This window comes from Megalops cyprinoides, chromosome 3, assembly GCF_013368585.1.
Source record: "Megalops cyprinoides isolate fMegCyp1 chromosome 3, fMegCyp1.pri, whole genome shotgun sequence".
NCBI lineage: Eukaryota > Metazoa > Chordata > Actinopteri > Elopiformes > Megalopidae > Megalops > Megalops cyprinoides.
This window is the reverse complement of record NC_050585.1, coordinates 49,703,663-49,727,231: the sequence shown is the minus strand read 5'-3', so window position 1 is coordinate 49,727,231 and position 23,569 is coordinate 49,703,663. Positions and strand designations below refer to the sequence as shown.

Sequence of the window (23,569 nt, the reverse complement as noted above, 5' to 3'; positions counted from 1 at the left end):
AAGGCACCCAGGAGACTTTTAAGTACACTAGACTGATAGACATAGACTAATGAACCAACCTCTAAAAAGACAAGCTATGCTACTGACAGCTACACAAGCAGACCAACCAGTAGAACCACACGCAAAAGGCTTGAAACCCCATACCTCCCATCCTTTAGCGTGTTGGTCACATTCTTCTTGACCAGGCAGATGCAGTTGGGGGCCAGGAGGTTCTGCTCAGCCATGGGGTTCAGCTGGGTGGACAGCATGAATGCTGCAAGAAGAAATACACGCGTGAGCACAGCACTCGGGTTTTTATCTGCTGCCCTAAGAGCGCTCCAAAATGAGGTGCTGCATGCTACCGCATGACAGCAGTGTGGCATAGTGGTAAGGAGCAGGAAAGGTTGCCGGTTTGATTCCCTGTGGGGGCACTCCTGCTGTACCCTTAGACAAGGTACTCAACCCACAATTGCCTCAGTAAATACCCAGCTGCATAATGGATAACATTGTAAAAAAAAGAAAAGAAAGAAAAACTGTAACCAATGTAAGTCACTCTGCTGTCCTCTCTCACATCTGCCATATGCTAGTAATGTAATGTCATGTAATACAATGTAAATTGTAATGGCTCCAACCCATGGCTTCATGTGTTTGGATGTAATAATATTCAGGTTTATTTATGAACTAGTGCGGTGTTTAATCTAAACAACAGTAAGAAAAGAATAAGTTGACATCACACAGCACAAAGCTATAGAAACCCGCACAGTGTCTCTGTAATTTTGTTGCTTATTGTCCCCGGTGTATATCCGTGTGAAACTGCAAAAAGAGGAAAGACTACTGGGAAGCTCCACAGAAAAAGACACAATAATTTTGATGTTGTTGTTCTAAAAGATTCTTTCATGTTTCAAACTGTAACTGGCATTCCGGAACAGAAGCACAAGCTCAATTTGTCTATTACCGAGATAGAGATCCACGCAGACTCACCGATCTTCAACCGCCCTAGAAGACTCATGTTATGATGTCTCTCTGCTCACAGCCCATCCAGACTACACCAGGATAAGTAGCTCAGCAAAGGTCTTGTGAAGGCTTTCTCTGACAGCCGGAGAACGTGCTCTGGTTCCACGATTATAAATTTAGGACTCAAGGCATGAAAGAAGATTCAAGCAGGAATCAACTGCTTTCCGGGTAAGGCACGACATCAAACAAATAGTGCAGTGGTATTCCACATTCATGCTAACTGCCTCTCAGTAGACTAGATCTAGTAGACTAGATTTCCAGTGGCCCACCATTAAGCCTACTGAAAACTGCTGCAGCCAGCTGTGTATGGAGATTTTTTTTTTTTACATTAATAGATTAGAATTCCTTTATTGTCATTTTATCATGCACTTGCGTTTAGCAGACACTCTTACATAAGTTACAGTCTTTACATGTTATCCATTTACACAGCTGGATATCTACTGAGGCAAGTAGCAATGGGTTAAGTATCTTGCCCAAGGTGTACAGCAGCACTGCCCCAGTGGGGAATTGAACCGGCAGCCTTTTGGTTATGAGTCCTGCTCCTTAACCACTACGCTACACTGTCTCCGGGGTGTTCTGAATGACAGCGTGTGCGCTGCGCTACTCACAGGACATGGTGTAAAGCCCGTCACTCATCATCAGCCGAAACCTGGCCGGCCCAGTGCCCCCTTCAATTTTGCGGATGTTCTGGGAGAAAAGGACAGAAGCTCAATTGCAAGGAAATAAATGACACGACACCTGTGACCTATCACTTCAGTTACCATAATTCTATGCATTTAATATTTTTCCTGCAGCTGGTTTCATTTTTGTCATACTGGGTGTCTGTCTTAAACTGGAACTTACTTTCACAATAGGTGCTTTTGTCTTGATGCTATTCATTATGTTTTTATTTAGTCTGCAATATTTATAATCGCTATTTAAATGTTATTGTTAAAGTAATAATGCCATTTCTTGATAAGATCTACATGTGAATACCCACACCCACGACCCCGACCATTACAAACATGTAATTTAACCTGAATTATCGAAATCAATTCAAGTGAATGAATTCAAAACGCATTCAGTCATTGCACAAAGACAGCACACAACACTCACCACGACTTGCAGCAAGGGGTTGGACACCTCTGTGCCTTTAGAGAAAGCCTGGGACAGAATCAGACATAGTATTAAACCACGACTCGTGCCAATTGTCTTGCAAGGCAACCCTGCACAGACTTGTTAGCTTCCCAGCTAACAAACGAGCTTGACAAACGGCGAGGCTAACTGATCAATTCAACAAGATACAGCACGCCAATACAACAAGAGTTGGATCTAGAGTTGGATCATGAATCTATCTAGAGCTGGATCATAAAAATAGCAACGACCTAGAAATAATATGCAAAATATGTGGTTGTTATCACTCCTTTAGTAGTGGTTAGCCAACTACCGTTAGCTATAGCAAAGAGCGTGAGGGAGATAACGTTAGCTTGCTAACTACACAGCTAGATAGCAACTCGACAACTGTCAGACAGATGAAAACAGCCATTAAACGTAAACTATAATTCCAACAGTTGGGCAGCAAACTAGGTATTTAGATTAGACAGCCAGCGAGCGATTTTGCAAAATGGCTCATGGAACTGCAAGAACGCACACGCAGTTTATAGCTAGTTAGCTAGCTAGCTAAGAAAACTATCCTTGCCATATTATATCGGCAACTGTCCATTTTAACAACCGCATTTCCACCTACCTCAACGGCTCCTTCTGTGAGTTTCATAGTCATGTTTCAGTTGAAACGGGGTTTCTTTTCGTAACGATTTATTTAGCGAACACACGAAATATCTGATGGAGATCGAAACGCTATCTTTCTCCTTCTGCGTCCGTGGCGCCAAGTTTACCCGTTTCAGAACGCGCGAGATTGTTCATAACTTCCTGACGTCAGCGCGCCAAATTCTTACGCACGCACGACTGTGGACAGCAAATGCTGCAGCCTCTGCGCAGGTGCGCTGCTTTCAACTGTAAGTGGATGCGTTGTCTTAACGGGCCACGTTCACTGATAACCTATCCGGATGATATAGCGGACAGTTAATTTGCGCAACGCCTGCCCACTATGCAAAAAAAAATAACGCCCACGCGGAAGAGAAACTGTGTAGGAATAAATGCGCCTTTAGCACTCTGCCTGTATTCGAAAGGAAGTGTTTACAGAGCCAAAATGGCATATGCGTCCATGTTGTTGTTGCTGTAGGGGCATCAGGAATGCAAAATTACGGTCTTTGTTTGGGGAGGTGGTGGAAAGCTGGCCTTTGAATTGTGAAGGGCACAAAATACCGAGAGCCATGCTTTCATGGTAATGTTGCCATTATCTACATTCGTGTCAGTTGGCGCCGTGCAGCGCTGAAGTTGAAGCAGATGAGTACACGTGACTTTTATTTAGCTGTGTAATCATAAGATAACACAATGGATCTGCCGTGCATTGAGTGGCATAAACACGTTGAACAGAAATGGAATCAGTTGTCCACTGATCAAAAGAAGGCTTTCTCCTCTCTAGCAGAAGTTGATGAAATATTCACATTCGTTCTGTCAGTGCTGAAGTGAGTACACAAACTTACATTACTCTAACTTGCTGCGCCTCCTCCTCTGCTCATAGAATGAGTTCACCGCTATTCATGCAAAAAGCCACGGCCAATTCATAATTCAGGTTTATTGGGCTTGTACTAGTGCCACAACTACAAGTGAAAGACACTTGATCTAGCTGTGGTAGCTTGCGTGAGCTATTTCACAAGCTAGTGAATGCGTATACCGACAGGGAAAGTAGTAAATCCAATATTAAAAAATGAGACCGTGCTGTGTATTTAAATACGCCGTTGGGAAATGTTGCAAGAAGAACAATTTAAGGCAGTAACGTGTCACGCCGTGTCTTCTTTAATCTGTTTTCTTCCCCGTGTTCCTAATTTAACCCCTCTCTTCCACGGTCCCCTCAGTCACAGGGACGTGGAGGTCCTGTCAGGCCTTTCCGGGGTTCACCAGGTGCAGAAGAAACCCCAGAGCGCCGGTCGATTCCGGGAAAAGGGCAACCTGAGCTTCAAGGCTCGGGACTACAGTGCGGCTGCGTTGCATTATTCCAAGGTTACCGCTCCCTCGCATTACCAGATTCATTTTCCACCATCAGACTCCTGAATCAATAGGATTGAGGTTTAGGGGAGAGAGGTGGTTTCGTTTGCACGGAGAACACCTCTGTGCTGTGCGTTGGATGAAGTAGGGTACTCTCTTTTTATATAAAATTATATTTTTCATCAATATTTCCGCATTAAATTATATTGGATAGAACACACCAACCAAGTGTGTTCTAGCTAGACGACCAAGACATATGAGAATGATAACTATAGCAATGGTATCAAAAGTAATACCAGGCACAACAATAACAACATTATCACTTATTATCCTTGAAGTAAGATAATCTCAATCCGGAAAATTGCATTGTCTACCTCGAAGAACCCTCCAGAGCCTTAGCACGATTGAGGTACATCCGCTGATCCAAAAAATAAGACTGGAGCATACTCCTACGTGCAACTGAGCGCTCTTATTAAAACTCAAGAGGGAATGAGCCCAGCACAGAGGGAGCAGCCATTAAAATACCCCTTTACGGTGACAGACGGAAAGACTGTTGCTCTTTCTCTCTCCTCAGGGGGTGTGCCATGCTACGCCGGGTCGAGAGGAGCTCTCACTCTGTTTTGCCAACCGCTCTGCTGCCCTCTTTCACCTCTGCCTCTACGAGGTGGGAAAACGTGACTTTGTCTTTAGTTTGTCAGTCATCCTCTAGCCGCAAATTTATTTGATAAAACTAAAATTATTGTGTGCATATGACTGACCATTGCTTATAGGGAGAAGAAATAGTTGCTATTTATATGGCTGTATCCAGTTTTGTATGGATAGATATGATGTGTTTTTGAAAATATAGGTAAAAAAAAACTCTTATTTCTTACATCCCTAAGGAGTGCCTTCAGGATATCAAAAGGGCCCTTGATGAGGGCTATCCCAATCACTTACAGCAGAAATTGCTGGACAGGAGAAGCCAATGCTACAAGCACCTGGGGCAAAAGGAAGAGGAAGACGGCGTTCAGACTAGGATGAGAAATTTCAAAATCCATCACCAGGTGTCGCAGGGTGATGGGACTGGAGTGGTCTCTTGTGCATCCCCTCAAGTGGCTCTTCATTTCAGCCCCGGCAAAGGGCGCCACCTGGTGGCCACAGAGGATATAGCGGCCGGGGAGGTGGTGCTGGAGGAAAGAGCGTTTAGCTGTGTCCTGATACCAGGTGGAGCTGTCATTGCGAGGGCAGAGAGGGACAAAGCAAAGGAAGCAGCGGAGGGAACGTTTGGCACGGAGGACCAGCACTGTCACAACTGCCTGCGCAAGACGCTGAACCCAGTACCCTGCCAGGGCTGTAGCTACGCCCGTTACTGCGGGGGGTGGTGCCAGCAAGAGGCGTGGGAAGGGCATCACCGCTGGGAGTGCTCGGTCGGAGGGGAACTGAGGGCCGCCGGTGTCATGGCTCATTTGGCACTGAGGGTGGCGTTAAGAGCTGGACTGGAAGGAATCCAGAAAACGAAGGAGAATCCAGCATGGCCAAGGAATGTCACCCTGCATCAGGTCAAAGGGAATGGGAACGGCAACAGTGACGGCAACTACAGCGCTGATAAAGCTGGCCTCAGTGATAAGATCTCAAGTGGGATGGAGGGTTCGCAGCAAGGAGCAGGCACCCATGGTGACCCTGAGTCCAAGGACAGTGCCCTTATTCAGGGCTGCGACCCCTCAGGCCGATACCTGGGTGACTCTTACCTGTGTGTCTATCACCTGCTGCCACACGTATCTGGACACGCTCCCAGCCTGCGCTTTCTCTGCGCGGTCACCGTAGCCACCCTGTGCCTGAGGCTTCAAGAGACGGGGCCTCTCCCTGCAGCGTGGAGGGGAAGGGCTTGTTTGAATGACAAGCCCGGCAGCCAATCCGAAAGCCAGGAGAAGAGCAGGGGCTGGTCTCCGGAGCTGAGAATGCTGGGAGCAGCTGCCCTGAGGCACATGTTGCAGCTCAGATGCAACGCCCAGGCTGTGACCATGCTAAAAGATGAAGGTAAGAGACTGAGGCCAGGAGAGAGGTAAGGGGAAGACAGGAAAAGGGGTTCACCAATGCATCAGTTAGTCAACAGCATAGGCTCCAGCCCAGCCCAGGGTTAAAGTGCACTACTGGTTATCAGTCAATGCCCTTTTCATTTCCGACAGTGTGATATAGAAGGGTGCCTCCAACAGAGGTACAGTTAACGAACAGTTAACATGTTCAAATAGCACATCAGACTTTTATTTGTGTTTTTTGTCATACTCCCCCGCCGTTTTCATCGTGGTTTGAGTCTGCAAGCATACTGCTGCAGGCTAAAGAAAGGAAATGAGACAAATGCAATCCTCCAATGCACTTGCTCACAGCCAATGGCTAACTTCCGTACTATAAGTCTCACAATGCACTGCAGCAAACTGAACGCTGATTGGAGGACAGCAGCTTCTCTACTGACATCATCCTTCAGCTCTCCTGCAAGTGCAGAGGTTGTCATAGTATGACAAGTCTTATGTGTAATTGGTCATTCGAAAAAGGATTGCATGTATTGCATATTGCATATGTACTCTCTCTATATGTCTCTATCTATATATACATATATGTGAGGGCATGAGAGAAATTATCTTAGAATTCAGAATTTCAAAATCAGAAAAAGAGAAAGCAAAAGATACTGGAATTCATTACATTATATAATCAGCCATTATCTATTGTAGGTCATTCATGTCTCCACCAACTTATCAAATACTCTGAATCCAGCTACACTTTGCATACTACGGCAGGCAGATTATCTGGAGGCCTCTCACACCACAGGGATTTTCACACTTCAAAGAGCTCCAGGCCAGAAAATTCCCAAATTGTGGCCTCAGTGTGAACTCGAAACGTAATTAGCATAAGTCTGCAGTGGATTGAGACAGGCCACCAGAGCCTCTGAACAGGCAGATTTGGGAGAGTTTTAAGGAGAGTTAGGAGGGATGAAGAGTGTATTTTTGGGCTATGTGCACTCAAGGTTACGTGTGTGGCAAACACATTACTTTCAGGAGAATGACACTGACCTCTACCCCAGACTGTAAAAGTAGAATGTTTTATGCATCTGGTTCCAGCTGGTTTTGCTGCAGCCAGCCCAGTCTCATCCAGGTTCACTGATGGGTCCTTAGTGTGAATTTAAAAATTTGACTGTTTCAGTGTGCCAGCAAATTGTGCAACAGATATTGGCTCTAAGATGCGTGTGCCTCTTAAAACCATATGTGCTCCAACCACACAGTATATTGACACTTTTAAAAGAAGGTTTTACATGTCCAGTACTTCTGCAATTCATTTATAGATGGAGCTGTTTTAGTCCTATCTTTCAACATATTTGAAAGGTTTAAAATTTCAGGTTTTGGAATTGGCTTCACACATTTGCTCGTTTGCCAATCAGTGCACGACGTAAAATGTATGAATTCTAAGGATGTGGGCCCTTTAAAGTACAATGTGTTCGTTTAGCCAACATCATCTTTTTGAATTGTGTTCAATTAGTGTAGTGTTATACAGCCAGCTTGTACTGTGTGAGATGATTCACTTTAGTGAACTGACTCTTAACAGAAGTAGATTGTAAAAAAATGTTTGAATATGAAGCCCGTTTAATGTCATAATCCATACTAAGGCTCCTGCTTTGATTCTGTATGCCATGCACACAAAGAAGGCTGTGTTGCTTGGAAGAACATGAGGCAAAGCGATCAGAGAACATACACTTTCAGTGTACCTGCATAAGAAATGAGTTTCCTGGAACATCAGCATGGGACTTGGCAGATATGGCAGGGAATCAGAAACAGGTATCAGCCCGTCCCTTTTCTGTGCCCCTAACGCGGAGAGGAAGGAGGAGTAAGAAAAGAAGTTTGGCGTCCGTTTTTGTATTTTCGCTCGGCTTCGTGCCGATAAGCCCTGTGTAACTACAGGAACTGGAACGTGGGAACATTACGGCCCCATTGTGTCATTTGCGCCTCACCGTCAGGACAGAATCGGAACAAAACACGCCTGGTGTTGTTTTACTCTCCAGCGGGGAGAGCGATGGCTTTGCGTTCTGACACGCGCGACCCTTGGCGTCTTGACCTCTCCAGGTGCTCCCGATTCGGCCGTGCAGTCCGTCCGGCAGGTGCGTGTGGCCACAGCGATCTTCCCCACCCTCAGTCTCCTAAACCACTCCTGCAGCCCAAACACCAGCGTCACGTTCAGCGTAGCGCCTGTGAATGACCTGCACAGCGCTGGCTCTGACCGGCCTCAGGCCCGGCCCAACTCTCTCCCCGGCGCTAACCCTGGCGCTAACCCTGACGCTAACCCTGGAGCTGCCCTCGCAGTCACGGTCCGCACCACGCAGGCGGTTGGCGCGGGACAGGAGCTGCTGCACTGCTACGGTGAGCAAGGCGCTGTCTCTCTCTCTCTCTCTGTCACTGCTCCTCTGTCTGTCCCTTCCGCTCTTTCCTCTCCTCCTCTTCATCTCTCACTCACCCCTTTTCTCTCCTTCTGCCAGGGCCCCACCGCAGCAGAATGCCAGCGAGTGAGAGGCGGAGACTTCTGCAGGAACAGTACTTCTTCCTCTGTCAGTGCGATGCTTGCTGCCAGGACCTGCGGTCAGAGGGCAAAGGTCAGGGAGCAGCTGCCGCCCCAGGACTCCGCTGCATTCAGTGTGGATCCACCCTGCAGGTCAGCTCCACAGCTGCTACAGCAAGACAATCTCAGACGGAGTAGTGTTACGCTGTGTGTAGACTGATCACCTCAGGCCCAAAAGATAGAGGTCAAAAGGATGGGGGTGTTATTTCCATTACTCTCTCTGGAGTGGGGGTGAGTTCACCTTTGGATGCAGCACTAAATGTTTGAGTCGTATTATCTGTGTGTGGTTTACACAGCGTGGCACCGAGGGGTATGTGTGCTCCCAGTCCTGCGGCTTCCAGCTGTCCTTTGCTGAGCTGGACCACAGGCTACAGGACCTGCAGGGCCAGCTGGACCGGGCAGCACAGCTCATCGAGACAGACAGACCAGGTAAGGAGGCGGGGCTCTGTTCTGCCATCAGACACAAATGGAAATTTTTACAATGCTCTTTCTATCCCAGATAAAATGCCCATCTGTGAGATATGGATGATTGCTGTGCATTTCCTCACTGTCCCATCTCTCCCTATCTCCCATCTCCCATCTCCCATCTCCCATCTCCCATCTCTCTCTCTCTCTCTCTCTCTCTCTGTTCTTTTTGGCCTCTCTCTCGCTCTCTCTGTATCCCCCCTCTCTCCCTCTGTGGTCTCTGTCTCTTCCTCTCTCTTTCTCTCTCTCCCTCTCTCTCTGTCTCTCTCTTTATCTCTCTCTCTCTCCCTCTCTCTCTGGTCTCTCTCTCTCTCTATCTCTCTCTCTCTGTCTCTCTCTCTCTCTCTCTCTCTCTCTCTCTCTCTCTGTTCTTTCTGGCCTCTCTCTCACTCTCTCTGTATCCCCCCTCTCTCCCTCTGTGGTCTCTGTCTCTCCCTCTCTCTCTGTCTCTCTCTTTATCTCTCTCTCTCTCTGGTCTCTGTCTCTGTCTCTCTCTCTCTCTCCCTCTCTTTCTCTCTCTCTCTCTCCCTCTCTCTCTGGTCTCTCTCTCTCTCTCTCTCTCTAAGACGAGGCGCTCAGGAGGTTACAGGCGGCCACCAGTCACGCCAGCCAGTTCCTGCTGGAGACTTACCCAGTGTGGGGGGAGCTGGCCGACATGTCTGCCCGGGCCTACGCCGCCATGGGTGGGACACTGCTTCCTTCAAAGCGTGCCTTTTCAGCCACGGTCAATGATTAAAAATCCTGTTCAGAGCCAGTGCTTAAAGGGTTCATTAAGGGCAGACGCCTGAAATTGAGTTCTGATATTGAAATTGAGTTCTCTGGCAAAAAAAGTCAAGTAATTTTAAAGTCACCCCAGGGGATATTATTGCGTGGACGACCCAAGCACACACACGCTCTCCTTGCAAGACAGATTTTTTAAGTGTGGGGTTAGCCCATCTGCTTATGCTGCGTTTATCTTTGCTGTTTTTCATTTTTTGTGTCTTGTTATTGGTGTGAGATTGCACTTCGTGTTGTGCTGGTAAGAAAGAAAACATGCAGGGTCTCAAAGACAAAGCGCGTATACTGTTAAATATCAGCTTGGGTTGTTAGTATAGCATAGTGGTTATGGAGCAGGACTTGTAAACCAAAAGGTTGCCGGTTTGATTCTCCACTGGGGCACTGCTGCTGTACCCTTGGGCCAAGGTACTTAACCCACGATTGCCCCAGTAAATATCCAGCTGTATAAATGGATAACATTGTATAAAACTGTAAACCATGTAAGTCGCTCTGGATAAGAGCATCTGTTAAATGCCAGTAATGTAATGTAATGTTAGCTTTGCATAAAGAACAGTAAGAGATATGGTTGTGGGCATGAGGGTTAGCAGGTTTTCACCAGGTGTTTGAAGGTGCAGTGTGCTTTCGCAGGTGACTGGCGTCGGGCAGCAGCACAGCTGAAGGCCAGTATGGCGGCTGTGCAGGCCCAGTTCGGGGAGGAGAGCATGGAAATGGGGCGGCAGCTCTTCAAACTGGCACAGCTGCACTTCAATGGGTAAGAGACCCCTGGCTGTCACGTGACAGGGAGCTGTGGCATTGCTTCTGTTAGTTATCATAACGTAATGTGCATTACTTAATGTTTGGTAGACACCTGGATCATAGGTGAAGCCCACGGGGGTTTTTTAGCTGCGTCGTTCACAAATGCAAACGTATTTTTCTGTTGAGGAAGCACTTTGAGCTTCTTCAAATTCATCATACAGTCCAAAACATCAAGGGATTGAATTTCTTTTTCTGCTGTTAACAGTTTGTTTAAGATTTGTTCATCATTGTAAAAGTAATTTGTTTTCAACCTGTCATTTGGCATTCCCTAATGACATTTTCTTCCTAAGTGCAAAATAAATGCAATTATCGTGGTACATGGGTGTGTAGGGTGTTGAAAAAAAAAACGCAGTAATGTAGATGTGTGCAGAGAGGTATTAGTGAGTGCAAAACAGCACATTCTTAATAGAGTGCTCTGTAGACCCCAGTTTTCCTCACAGGGCGTCACTGGGGAAGCAGAGTTTCCCCGCTAAAGAGGCTGCTCCAGTCATGTGTTCTGACTCTTCTCTGTCTGTGTTCATCCGTCTCGCTCCCGTCCCGCAGTGGGGAGCTCCAGGCAACCCTCTCCGTCATTCCCACGGCCCAGCGCCTGCTGTCTCTGCACTCCAGTCCCGCAAGCGACGAGCTGGAGGAGCTGCGGGCCATGGAAGACTGCCTGAAGGGGGCGCTGTGATTCACAGTGTGACCGAAGCAGCTGGCTGCAAACAACAATAGTGCTGGCCTGAGGCACACGGCGAAGTCATGTCTGTCATGTCATGTCATAAATGTCTTGTTAAGTCTTCAGCCTTACGAAACGGAGGGTTGAAAATGTTTGGGGAAAGAACTGTTACCGTACTGGAAGGCGTCTTGAAAATGTTCTGCGTATTATTACAGCGTAGTAGCTACAGTATCTGATCACGCCTGAACTATTTGCCACGTGTTTTCCGCGGTGTGCATTCCATCGACTGTGTAATCTATTAATATGAAAAATGAATGGGAGGTTGTATAGCACAACTTTGGACGTGGTGCATAAAATGGAAAAAAAGTCAAGGCTGTGTTACAATCCTTTGAGGAGGAATGAAAGGAGGAAAAGAAAGAAAGAAGGAATGAGTGGGTGGAGGGGGTTGTCCATCTGCAGATGGAAACAGGCTGTCTGGACACTGATCCCCTGACTGAGTTGAGTCATTGCTCCCTACTGACTCTGCAACCCTGTAATGAGTTTTCCGGAGAATTTGGGAAAGATTCTTGAGCCACTAACGATTCCCAGAAAATGCCAGAACAGATGACTGGAATCACATGTCGGAGTCATCCAGAAGGAGCGGGGCCTTCCAAAAATAGACAGGAGGCTGCAGACACACCAAACGGCTGAAAGGTTTACTTCGCACCAACTCAACAAATACTGAGAGGAATTCAGTACACTGATGAGAAAAGGCTGTTTTTTGCACAAGTTGTTCTCTCGCCTCTTAAAAACAGCAAGAATCACATAGAACATCTTGTGGGCATATCAATGGGTGGCTTGTCCATCGTTTTAAAAATTTTTAAAAATTCATCATTTATAAATTGAGTGAAAAGCTTGCTGACCTAACTTAAACAAGATGACACTCACAAATTCTTTAAATGGGGTATGGCTTGCACAAATGAATGCACTTGTTTCACATCTTAGTGATCAGAGAGCTGTATGTGGAAATATTCTGTGCAGATATTTCTCTATTCGTTGTAATGAAATGCTTTTGACTCCTAGAAAAAAGCTAGCTTGCGTCAGTGACTGGGTTGAGGAGGAAGGTTGATTTCTATACTTATAAGACATGGCTCAGTTGTCATAAAGCACTGCAGTTTCACTTTCTGACCTGAATTCTCCTTTACAAGTCGCCATGCACAGAAACCCCACACTTTTCCCTTAAAACAGTTTGAACACTGTGAGACCAGACCTAATTTTCACATAATGAGCAGCCGCTCAGGTAGACGAGCTTTCCCTCTCAGCACGCTGGTCCAAGACACCGCATGCAGACTGAAGCCGTGGAAGGCTGCAGGCGCTGAAAGTTAACTCTCACAGCTGAGAAATCCCTGTCTCAGCTGATTTTCCACTAGTTACCCGCTCACACTCAGCCTGTGTTTCAAACACTTTTGCAAAGCTTAGTTCTCCTTCTCGTGCTGAGACCTTGTGCGCCTACAATGACATGGATTGACAGGATATTTATTGTAACATTTGTTTATTTCCGTGTTTTGGCAGTATCTGTTTGACACATTTTGGATTGAATGTGTTTTCCATATTTTTTGAGCCTCTGGCTTGCAGTTTGTTGACACAGTATTGCAATATATTTCAAACGAGCCTTTCAGGGACCTGATTTTATGCAGGGAAGAGCAGTATCACTTAAAAATACAATTTAGAGACACATAAAATGTACAAAAGACACAGCATTATTACATAGTATTATTACATTTCTGATCTTTTTACATGAGCTTTGTTATCATTCAGCAATGCATTGTGGGAAGGTATTTTATACCAACAGCTTTGTTTCAATTCACAGAGCGGTTTGTAAATTTATAGCTGTCCGTACATCATGTATTCATAGACATATTTTCCTTTGAATAGAACACGTTTGCATTTTTGTTGGTTGTCACATGGGGCTAGAGTGGTAATGAATTTTTTCAATCAGCATGGCTTTGCCTTGTCGAAGTGTGGAGGTTACGCTTTTCATATATGATAATACAAATGCACAATGGTACTGATCCTTCCTTTCACTGGGCCATTTACATGTGGTGTGTGTGAGATTCCCTGCGTGGCATGTTTCGTCACATGCACGTGTGTGTGTGTGTGTGTGTGTGTGTGTGTGTGTGTGTGTGTGTGTACTGTCCTGCTTCCTGCATTTAGCATGAGTAGCATACTCCAGGCCCAGAGCTTGTATGTGCTGGTCAAATGGGCCGGCTTTGTCTCACACCCGGCTGAGATCGCGCGGGTTCAGCACCTTCCCGATGAACAGGAGCGCCCCCGAGGGTTCGTCCCGCACCAGGAAGAGGAAGGGGCGGTCCACGTGGAAGGTGAGGGCCAGCGACTGCCCGTTGGAGGGCGGAGTGGAGCTGGGGGATTGGCTGCCGTCGGGGGCGGTCTCCATCACCGCCTTGTGGTGCAGGCTGCTCACCTTGGCTTCCTGAGATGTGATCTTTACCAGGTCTGTCTTGGCCAGCCACTCGGACAGACCTGCGGGGGAAAGAGAGGGGAGAGGAGTTTTTGAGAGTCGTGAATTACCTCAATGGCACTATGTCTGAGATTCAGTACCACTCAACACATCGTCAATCAATAGCCATTTGCCAGAATGAACCCTTGGGCTTTGATGAACTCAGAAGGACTAAAATAAGCTCCTTTCGAGTGGCCCTGGTTACAGTGAATGGCTGTTTTGACCTGCTGACCACACACTCACCCATGTTGGAGAGAAGAGGGAGCAGATTAGTGGAATAGCTAAGCTTGAGGACAGGGATGGCAAGGTCAACCTGGACGGGGTGGAGCATGTTGGAGAGGTCTTGCACAAACTCAGCCGTCAGGCTCTCCTCGATGAGGGTCATGTTCTGCGTGACTTCGTCTGGCAGGAAGAACACCATGCTGATGTCGCCCTGCATCCGTACCTGAGCGATCTAGAGAGGGGATTCGCACAAAGAAAAACTGCTGACAGAGTCAGTGTGTCAAAAGCTGTTCCTTGTTAACGCTCGGAGTATTCAAGTCATATTTGCAGGTAATTCAGCTCGAGTTGCACAGTGAATTTGACAAATTGCAAATTGCACTACTTGCGACAGGTATTGCTGATCAGCAATTCATAATAGCGGGAACAAAAAAAGATCAGCAAAAAAGAACACAGACATAAGTGACAGAGGAAATCGAAGAGATCAGAAAAAGACTGGAATAGGATATTAGATGTCAGTGTTGAGGAGGTAGACGGATCAATCCCAGTAGTCGGAAACGAAGATACTCACTGTGCAGCCAAGGTCAGGGTCGATGCCTAGCTTCACTGGATACCTCTCCTGTTGCATCATGGGAATGCGCACGGGTGCCGCCCCATCCAGTTTAAAGTCCTTCATCTTCCCGGTCTGACTGAACCGTGTCACCCACTGACCTGAAACCACACCACGCATAGAGATCGTTACCTAGATCCCAAGTCACACACCATCAGTCTCCACAAGGGTCAAATACACCTCCGGTTACGTCTACCCCCAATTTTTAAAGTGTTAAGAAATAGCAGTGTGTATGTTCATATATACCAAAGACACAGGAACGTCATCCGATTAGTGTCATTTATTTAGATGAACTCTAATATTAATTATATATTTTAAAATATTAAAAAAGTTATGTCACAATTAGCACAAGGTAAATTCAATGATATGAGAGCACTAATTGATGTAGTTGTAATGCATACTAATATGGTATTTGGTATTCCTGCTTTGGCACTCATATTTTACATACATTATTCTTTCACCAGAATGTAGAGTCCACTGCACACGCACCATTCTCCATAAAATCATCAAAAGCATACAGTTAATAGCAACAAACATTGAACAACACCCAAAATTTAATTAAAGCCAAAACTATGTCTGTTTAAGGGACTAGATTGTTGCACATAATTACCCCTTCCCCTTTGGTTTATCTCTCACTCTGGGATAATCTTACCTTTAAAGTAGGCGGCTCCCAGCGGGACAACGCCTGCGTTTCGGGGGAGGGCGGAGGTGAGAAAACGGTCCACCTTGCTCCCCGTCTGCTGCTTCACCCAGTCGTTGATCTCCTTCAGGTCGCGGGAGCTGCCCGTCAGCGCCTTGGGCCGCACCCCGAACTGTTTCTCCACCGCGTTCAGGTACTCCAGCTTCAGACGCAGCTCTGCTCACACAGACAAGGCCCAGATTACGCCAAAGGCAGTCAAAATTAACACATGATGATCCTGTCTTGTTATTCTGTCTATTGTCTTGTTGTATTTATTGTACTTATTGTCTTGTTATTTATTGATTTTATGCTTTGCACCTTATGTTGTCTTTGTCTTTCATTGTCTACATGTAGCACCATGGGTCCCAGGGAAACGTTATTTCAACCCTACTGTATACTTGTATATGGATGGGCTGACAATAAAGCTCACTTGACTTGACTTAACTAGCATGTAGCATTTTTTATACATAATTTACTTATTCAAAACTACAGTGAATTATGAAGATTTGCATATCACTAATCAGTTGGTCAAAATGTAATTGCAGTTAATCTAGCATCTGACCAAACTTCATGATGATAATAGTCACGACCATCTATCTAGAAGTTACTAGAACGTAGCCCACGTACTCCTGTGGGTGCTGTGAAGTGGGTGAAATGACTACAGTCCCATGTGTAGGTAACTAACATGCCAGTTGGCACATAACCAATGCATGACCAAAGTATAATGGAAAGAAACCTTGTGAAACCTTGTCATAGCATCTTACATATTTATCCTGTTTTGGGGATAATCCACCTTGTACATTTATGTGTTCATCTACCTCAGAACATGTGCCTGAATTCCCTTAAAATAAACATCACAGAGCAACCTGCAGGTGTGTAAAATCTGAGGGTGTATTTCCTCTGCTTACATAGGGAATGGGCTTTCTTGAATGCTTGAATGTGAATTTACTCATATTAACTAAGGTAAGGTACCAAAGATAAGAGTCACTTGTCTTGGTGCTTGGTAAGATGCAATAGAGGTGTTGTTAGAACTTCTGTGCTAGTGATATATTAACTAGCACACAGCGTAGAATACAGGTCTGTATCACCCACAGAAGTCGGTTACACTCCTTACCATTAAACCCTATGGTACCCATGACCCACCCAATACAGAGACATAAGATACAAGTACAGCTACAGGACACAGTCTCTGAGAAGCACTGAACAGTTAAGGCTTGCACCAATACCGGTGACTCGCTCATGAATAAACAGCTCCTCTCAGACACACAGGGACTCACTCCTCTCCAGATAGACGCGGGCGGCAGAGTTTAGCCCCTTGCCCGGGGCACGGACGGCGGACAGCAGGTCTCTCAGGGTGTCGTGCAGCTGGGTGTCCGTCAGCGCATGATAGCGTAGCACCCGGTACAGCTGCTTCTCTGCCTGGCTGGAGGCCCCTGGGGGGCAAAGAACAGGTCACCAGAAGAAGGGAGGGTACACAGCACAATTCAAAAAAGTCTCTGGAAAAACTGACCAAAAAAAAAAACTTCTCTCTTTAATTTCACTGCGACTGGAACAAGTGCCAAAAGCAGCAATTGCTCAAGTCTTACCAGTGAACATTATGACAACACAGGAGAAATAAAAGTTCTTGATCATGTAGCCAGCTGTGTACAGAATAACAATATGCTAATGTGCGGGGTAATGACAGTCTGCTAATGACATTTTCCTTCACTCTGCTTTTCAGTGAAAGCTAAGCCAAGCTAATCCCTATACCCTCTGATGAAGTGTGCTGGAATGGAATAAGGGTATTAGGTGCTGCATTTTGGCGGCAGTGTAGCATAGTGGTTAAGGAGCAGGACTTGTAACCGAAAGGTTGCCGGCACAATTCCCTGCTGGGGCACTGCTGCCGTACCCTTGGGCAAGGTACTTAACTCACAATTGCCTCAGTAAGTATCCAGCTGTATAAATGGATAACATTGTTAAAAAAAACTGTAAACAATGTAAGTCACTCTGGATAAGAGTGTCTGCTAAATGCCAGTAATGTAATGTAATGCTCCATACGGTGCAATAATAAGAATTTCTCACCCATTGAGACCTGTGTGAGTGCAGCAGAGATGCTGATAGGGGACAGCAGGACGCTGGCCTTTGGGTCGCGTGCAGCCAGCTGGCGGAACAGGTTGTAGCCGAAGTCAGAGGTCGCGGCGGCCATCTTTGTGGTGGGCGTGGTGAAGAGCTCCACCTGCTCTTCGGCGCCGCCTTCCTCTGGATCCGACTGCACGGTTGTTTGAGCAAAGGGGGCACAAGACAGAAAATAAAGACAGACGGAGACGATTAAACATTTGCCTTGTTCATAATGGTATGTCATCGATTTTGTCTGGCTGTTAATGTTATGCTCACAAGAGCAATGACCTTTCTTTTCCGAAACTGAGGTAAAGGACAACAGCAGGGACGGAACGGGGGATGAGGGATAGGAGTCAGGGAGAAATTGAATAACAAGGCAGTGTTTGCAGAAATACCTGAGAGCACAACACTGCTTTAATCATGATGACTTAATAGCTTAGCTAACAATCCGCAGCAGAGCTGCGCATCATTAAATTAATTGATGTTTAAGACTTGTTATGATCGGAGCAATTAGAATGTGTGCTCGCACTGGGGGAAAAAAATAGAACTAACCAGGCAAACCCTGAGAGGGAGAAATCACAGCAAGAGAGCGAGAATGCATGCAGTGTGAGAGAGAGGACGAGGAGACGGGGGTGAACGTGGAAAGATGAAGTGAGAGAATTTATGAGAGTGAGAGAGAGAGAGTGATGGATGTGTGGGAAGGGTGCAGTCTCATTCACCTGAGCGTGGGACAGGGAAAAGAGCACCCCCAAACACAGCAGCAGGCTTGTCCTCTGCATCCTGGCTCCTGCAGGGTGGCAGTGTAGCACAGTGGTTAAGGAGCAGGACTAGTAACTGAAATGTTGCTGGTTCAATTCCCCGCTGGGGCACTGCTGCTGTACCCTTGGGCAAGGTGCTTAACCCACAACTGCCTCAGTAAATATCCAGCTGTATAAATGGATAACATTGTCAAAACCTGTAATTGACCTGTAAAGTCACTCTGGATAAGAGCGTCTGCTAAAAAATGCCACTAATGTAATGTAGTGTATCAAAGCAAACAGAAGCATCCACTCACATCAATACTGCCTTTTGAAGGAGAACTATGAGATCATGCACATATGCTGTTCTCGTAAACGAGTTACAGCATTTACAAACATTGTGGTAGTTCTCGCCTACCATATCACACCACAGCAAAAGTTTAGACAGCGTAACTGTGTACACTATGTTCGGTGTGAATGAGTTTGGCAGAGCTAATTTGGGAAAAATAAATTCTGGAAGGCAAACACATCCTTAAATGCTCACATGCAGAGAGGACTGGATCATTTCCAACAGTAGCTGTTGTTCCAGTGAGGGATTCTGTGTCTTTTCCCTAATGTGCTCCAGGACCTAGTGGAAAAATGTGTTTTGACTTAAGAGTCCCTTACCCAGGGTCTCACCTGCCTAAGAAAAAACGCTGATGGAGATGGTTTTATTTGAGCTCCTCCTATAGGGAGCACAAAGGTTTAAAAGCATTTGCATACATGGATGCATGAATGTATGCATGTTTATGCATGTGTTTGTGCTTCTGTGCATGTGTGGGAATGTCCCATGCTTACAGTCTCAGGGATCAATGCCAAGGAGCTCAAACAGAAGATGATATTTTGGGTTTAATTTCAGCTCATGTTTCCTGAAAGCAGAGAGCTGCATGTTGGAGCAAATGCTCAAGCATCGTCAATTCCCACCGGGTGCTCCACACACAGGAAAATTAAAAGGTGAAATCAAATTATACATAATTAGACTGGCGACCAAGCCGAAGCCTTGCACTGCAATTTCATGTGACCGGTACAGTGCCAAGGTAAGCCTCAGGACATTCAGGCAGTTAGAAATGGAGCCTTATGTACTTCAACCGATAAATGAAGAGCCAACTACACAGAGAAATGAGAAGCACTACCAGCAGAACTGTTTGGACAAGGGCACCGAAAGACATGTTGAAACCCCACAACAGGAACTTTTCTCTCCTTCTCTCTGCACATCTGGATGTCATTCAGTTACTCTTAGGGTTTCTGTTGAAAGAATGCCCATCCTTTAACCACAAGCGCAACCCCCCCCCCACCCCCCACCCCTCCCTCCTCTCCTCCAGATCCCTCTGCCAGCATGCCTAGTGATTAACTCTAGACACCCGACCCTAGCATAAACACAGTGGTGAGCTCAGCCCAGCCAGCTATAATCTAGCCTTAAACATCACTTGCACTCTTTTATTCTGTGTGATCCTGTCAGGTCGAGTGTGCGCTGCTTTCATTCTTTCAAAAGACGTGTGGTTTGAACTTTTCACGGTTTGATGTGACACCACCCTGAATACAACAGGACAACGCTTTCTTCTTTTTTATTTTTAGCCTTGCACATACAAAAAGGTTTCCAATCTCCACTTTCAGGGCAATTACATAATTCCAATATGCGCTCAGGGTAGATTACCAAGCGTTTACTCTCGCACACCAGTGAAATTGGTGCAAAAATACAGGCACACCTGTATGGAAATAGTAACAAGCATAAGCCAAAGCAGTGCTACTGATTATTATCCCTGTAAAATGTTCTTTATTCAACGTAATCAGGGTCCATTTATGCGCAAAACGAAATACTGTATATACATAACATGAACGATCAAAACATACCTGAGACTCGAGATAGAGGATTTCAGGAGAAAATTTATAATTCCGCTAAGTATCACATTAGTAAACAGCATTCTAGGCATAACATAAATTCGTGTTTGGTATTTGGGTTCCGAATTATTGCAATTACGAAGTTGCGCGATCACTACAAACTGTTTTGTAGCAGCTGGTCTAATGTTCTTTGGCTATACAACCACTATAACAATGCAATGGGGTGTTCTAAATAGAATGGAGAAATGAAATCAAGCTGTAAGGCCCCGCAAACTTTTTTTCCCATAAAAATAGCAAGAAAGGCAAAGGCGCAAAACAACGTTTCCTTTGATGCAAGTGGTGGAGGATAATACCATTTCTTTACTTTACATTTTCACGAACTGCATTTCGATCACATTCCTTTTCCCGATTAGTCCACAACTCAACCGAACACCTCATTCGGATTTATCATCAGTCGCTGAAAAGTAGACCTACCTGCAAGCAATGGTCGTTGCGTGCGCGACTTTGCCTTCTCCGGACCAGCCGTCTCTGTCTGACTGTCCCAGGACCGGCCCGGTTCACCGCTATATTCCAAACTCACTGCGCCTATCCCGCCCAAGACTAGCTCATGACGTAGCTCCAGGCCATCTTCCAGATGTAAGGCTGATAGGTCTTGCACGCCCCAGCACGCACCGTAGGCGATCAGTCTTCCTCCGTCCGTGAAAAAGGAACCGCAGTTTATCTGTAAATATAATTTGTGGAGATTTCATTTGGACCACAACAGTTTACTCTTACAAAGGCGCTTTATTGAGCATTCAGTCTGTATGGAGTCAGTATTTATTGATAGTGTTTTTTTTTTTAACAATTATGCTCCGTTTTAAATTCAAATGAGAAAACAAATCAACTTTTAAAGTGGACACTTAAATAAGTCGTTCGTTAATTACTGACAAAGGGTGAAATGATGAAAACAATTGTGACAGTGCAGTGGGAGAATCGAAATGTGCCCTGTGAGTGGGAGTAGACGAGAGCAGATCTGCTGATCAAAGCTCCCAATAAATTCACATCGAGATGCATGTCATCGACGTTCTGTTTTTGTTTTTATGGTCCCAACAACAGCCAGACTGAGAAAAAGTGTGTTTCGACTGTTTGCTAAGAAGAAGAATGTGCTGCTTCTTACCTTTAGATTATTTGATGTATTTGCTTCTGAATCACAAATCAAATACTTTTGTCCTGAGGGTCATTTCAGCTGTCTGCTTCATTCAAGGATGCTCCCTCTGTTGCTCATTGTTCTATTGATTGGAGATTTCAATCATCAATACCTATTAGTATTCAAACTTGGTAAAATACAGTAAAATTCTTAGGGCCTGCAGTGATCCAGTAACCTACCTTATGTTTGTAACACAGTCTGTGCTGGATGAAACTATCTATATTTTGTCCATTGCAATATTTTGCTATGCTAGCTTTTGAGGTCTATTTGGCTCAATGCCTGAAATAGCAGCACAAAATCTAAGAGGAGTGATAATGATGACATTGATTGCAAACTGATTGTTTTTGCTAATGAAAACTAATAACTCATTCCCATCACTCTTGGTTTTACGCATATTGAAATTTGAACTACATTCCATTCCATCTCAACATGTAAAGATATAACAGCAAATACAGACCTAGACCTATTTGTTTTTGGAATGTATTTACCAGTTATGAGGTCAGTTTCAGTTACATTTCTTGTACTGTTCAGATTCACATGAATGCTTACATCAATAAGACACTTTGGCAAGCTGCTGCACCATAATAAGAAGCTTCATTTTAAACCTGTAAACTTACACTACAGTTTATGTCCAGGTGTTGATGAGTGGAATGAAGCTGACTCTATTACTGTTCGTATGGTATTGTTCAGTAATGGGTATCTGGACTTCTGATTTCTTTGTCAGGTGTCCTGAGACCCGTTGAGCTTGTCCCCACCCACATTTGTGCCACACATGTTTGGCAGCAGTTGTGAAACCTCAAGAAGCATTTTAATTTTCAGTATACTATCCTTTGTGTAAGCAACAAAGAATCAAAAATTATGGATGGGAGCCAAAATTGGCTAAGCGATCAGCATATTAATGTGTTCAAGTTCACTAATTTATTCAGTTCCTTTGTCTACTGGAGATTTGATTTTTGTGTGGAAATGTGCATGAAGTACTCTTCTTTAAAAAGGGGAGAGTACTCTCACTAATTATAGGCCATTAAACAGTCCTGCTGTTGCAAATGTTTTTGGAAAGTTAGCCTATAAAGGTGAGTCATTATCTAATAGGTTTCACTATAATATCCATGCTTCGGCCCTAATGAAATCTTTCTACTGTCACACATATCTAGTGAAAATAGGTGAGAGTTTGACTGCCTCAGTGGATCAGAGAAAAGCTCATGCCATCATTGTTAATTTGTTAAAAGAGTTTAAAGAGTTTTTAAATATTCAAATATTCAAAATTCAGTAATGTTTACAATCGAAGGAGATTAGTTATAGGAGTTTGTTGACCAAGTCTGTTAGAACTTGGACAAGGTGTACCATAGGTTTCAACTCTGGATCCAATACATCTTCTATTTTCATATATAAATTACTGATAGTATGCAATAATATGTATACATAGATCATACTATTATACAATGCAGACAAAGAGAGGATGTTAGACATGTTACAGAAATATAGACAAACGCAGAAAATTTTACTTTTTTTTTTTGCTAAAAATTGATGCTGAACGGTAAAATTATAGGCCATGTTGTTTGGTGCAGGCGGAAGGAGTACACATGAATAATTCAGGGAGCAGATGGTACTCTTCTCGAGAATGTTTACTAGATTTTGGATTAATTCAGAATTAACCTGTGAGAAACACATTGATATGCTGGTCAAAACTGTAAATAATAAGCTTGGGGAATGCATAGATCTAAGATATGTTTTACGTTGAGAAAGAAGGGGGCAGCTGGTTACACAGCTACTGACAGATAGAATGTCATTTTAAAAAGTGTGCATAATTTGTTATTGGTTGTCTAAACTGAATCCATAACTGTTCATGTACTACTAATATATGCTTAAAATATAGTAGATCAACAAGATTGACACACCACACTATCATGATATAATGCTGTATATTGAGCACCATATCGTTTAGGCCTAAAGGGTACACAAGAATCTTGAAAAAAGACTCTTAGGAATATGGGGGTTGGAATGGTCCACCATCCCATCTAAAGCTGTAAGAAATGATACCTTCTCTACAAAAGGGGTTACGTTTTTAACGTCTTAATTATAATAGCTGAGTGCTTTCTTTGTTATGCTTTCTGTGTTATGTCTTTGATATTGCTTACAAGCTGTTACCAGTATCACCCTTAACACAGCCATCTAAATTTGAAACACACTGAAACAGTATTGCCACACAGTGTCCTTTAATACTTTAATGGTTCCTTTAATCATGAACCGTCTCTATCTTTATTCATAGATTTGAGCTGTTACAGCATTTACCTTATGAATACTCTGGCACATTCT

At 44.7% G+C, this 23,569-nt stretch overlaps 3 protein-coding genes across 3 annotated transcripts in view; 1 reads left to right on the top strand and 2 right to left on the bottom strand.

The window, feature by feature from the left end:
- The window catches only part of rpa1 (replication protein A1), a 41,212-nt gene extending 38,339 nt beyond the window's left edge, over positions 1 to 2,873 (bottom strand). The window contains exons 1-4 of the mRNA XM_036524219.1: positions 2,720 to 2,873; positions 2,089 to 2,136; positions 1,602 to 1,680; positions 145 to 253 (exon numbers count right to left, since the gene is read on the bottom strand). Coding sequence (XP_036380112.1) covers positions 145 to 253; positions 1,602 to 1,680; positions 2,089 to 2,136; positions 2,720 to 2,752 — 269 coding nt within the window. The 5' untranslated portion in view covers positions 2,753 to 2,873. The remainder of the gene's footprint in view (positions 1 to 144; positions 254 to 1,601; positions 1,681 to 2,088; positions 2,137 to 2,719) is intronic.
- Positions 2,874 to 3,172: 299 nt separating this feature from the next.
- Positions 3,173 to 11,660, top strand: smyd4 (SET and MYND domain containing 4). The gene is made up of 10 exons (XM_036525205.1): positions 3,173 to 3,560; positions 3,951 to 4,095; positions 4,655 to 4,744; positions 4,962 to 6,096; positions 8,169 to 8,462; positions 8,579 to 8,751; positions 8,955 to 9,087; positions 9,690 to 9,806; positions 10,528 to 10,651; positions 11,239 to 11,660. Exons 1-10 carry the CDS (start codon positions 3,427 to 3,429, stop codon positions 11,366 to 11,368), a joined length of 2,475 nt encoding a protein of 824 aa, XP_036381098.1. The 5' UTR covers positions 3,173 to 3,426; the 3' UTR covers positions 11,369 to 11,660.
- A 1,232-nt stretch (positions 11,661 to 12,892) lies between these two features.
- Positions 12,893 to 20,624, bottom strand: serpinf1 (serpin peptidase inhibitor, clade F (alpha-2 antiplasmin, pigment epithelium derived factor), member 1). The gene is made up of 8 exons (XM_036524646.1): positions 20,545 to 20,624; positions 18,175 to 18,242; positions 17,420 to 17,606; positions 16,636 to 16,791; positions 15,332 to 15,535; positions 14,641 to 14,780; positions 14,094 to 14,304; positions 12,893 to 13,873 (listed from the first exon to the last, which is right to left on the bottom strand). The coding sequence occupies exons 2-8, from the start codon at positions 18,232 to 18,234 to the stop codon at positions 13,608 to 13,610; spliced, it is 1,224 nt and encodes a 407-aa protein (XP_036380539.1). The 5' UTR covers positions 18,235 to 18,242; positions 20,545 to 20,624; the 3' UTR covers positions 12,893 to 13,607.
- Between the last annotated feature and the right edge of the window lie 2,945 nt (positions 20,625 to 23,569).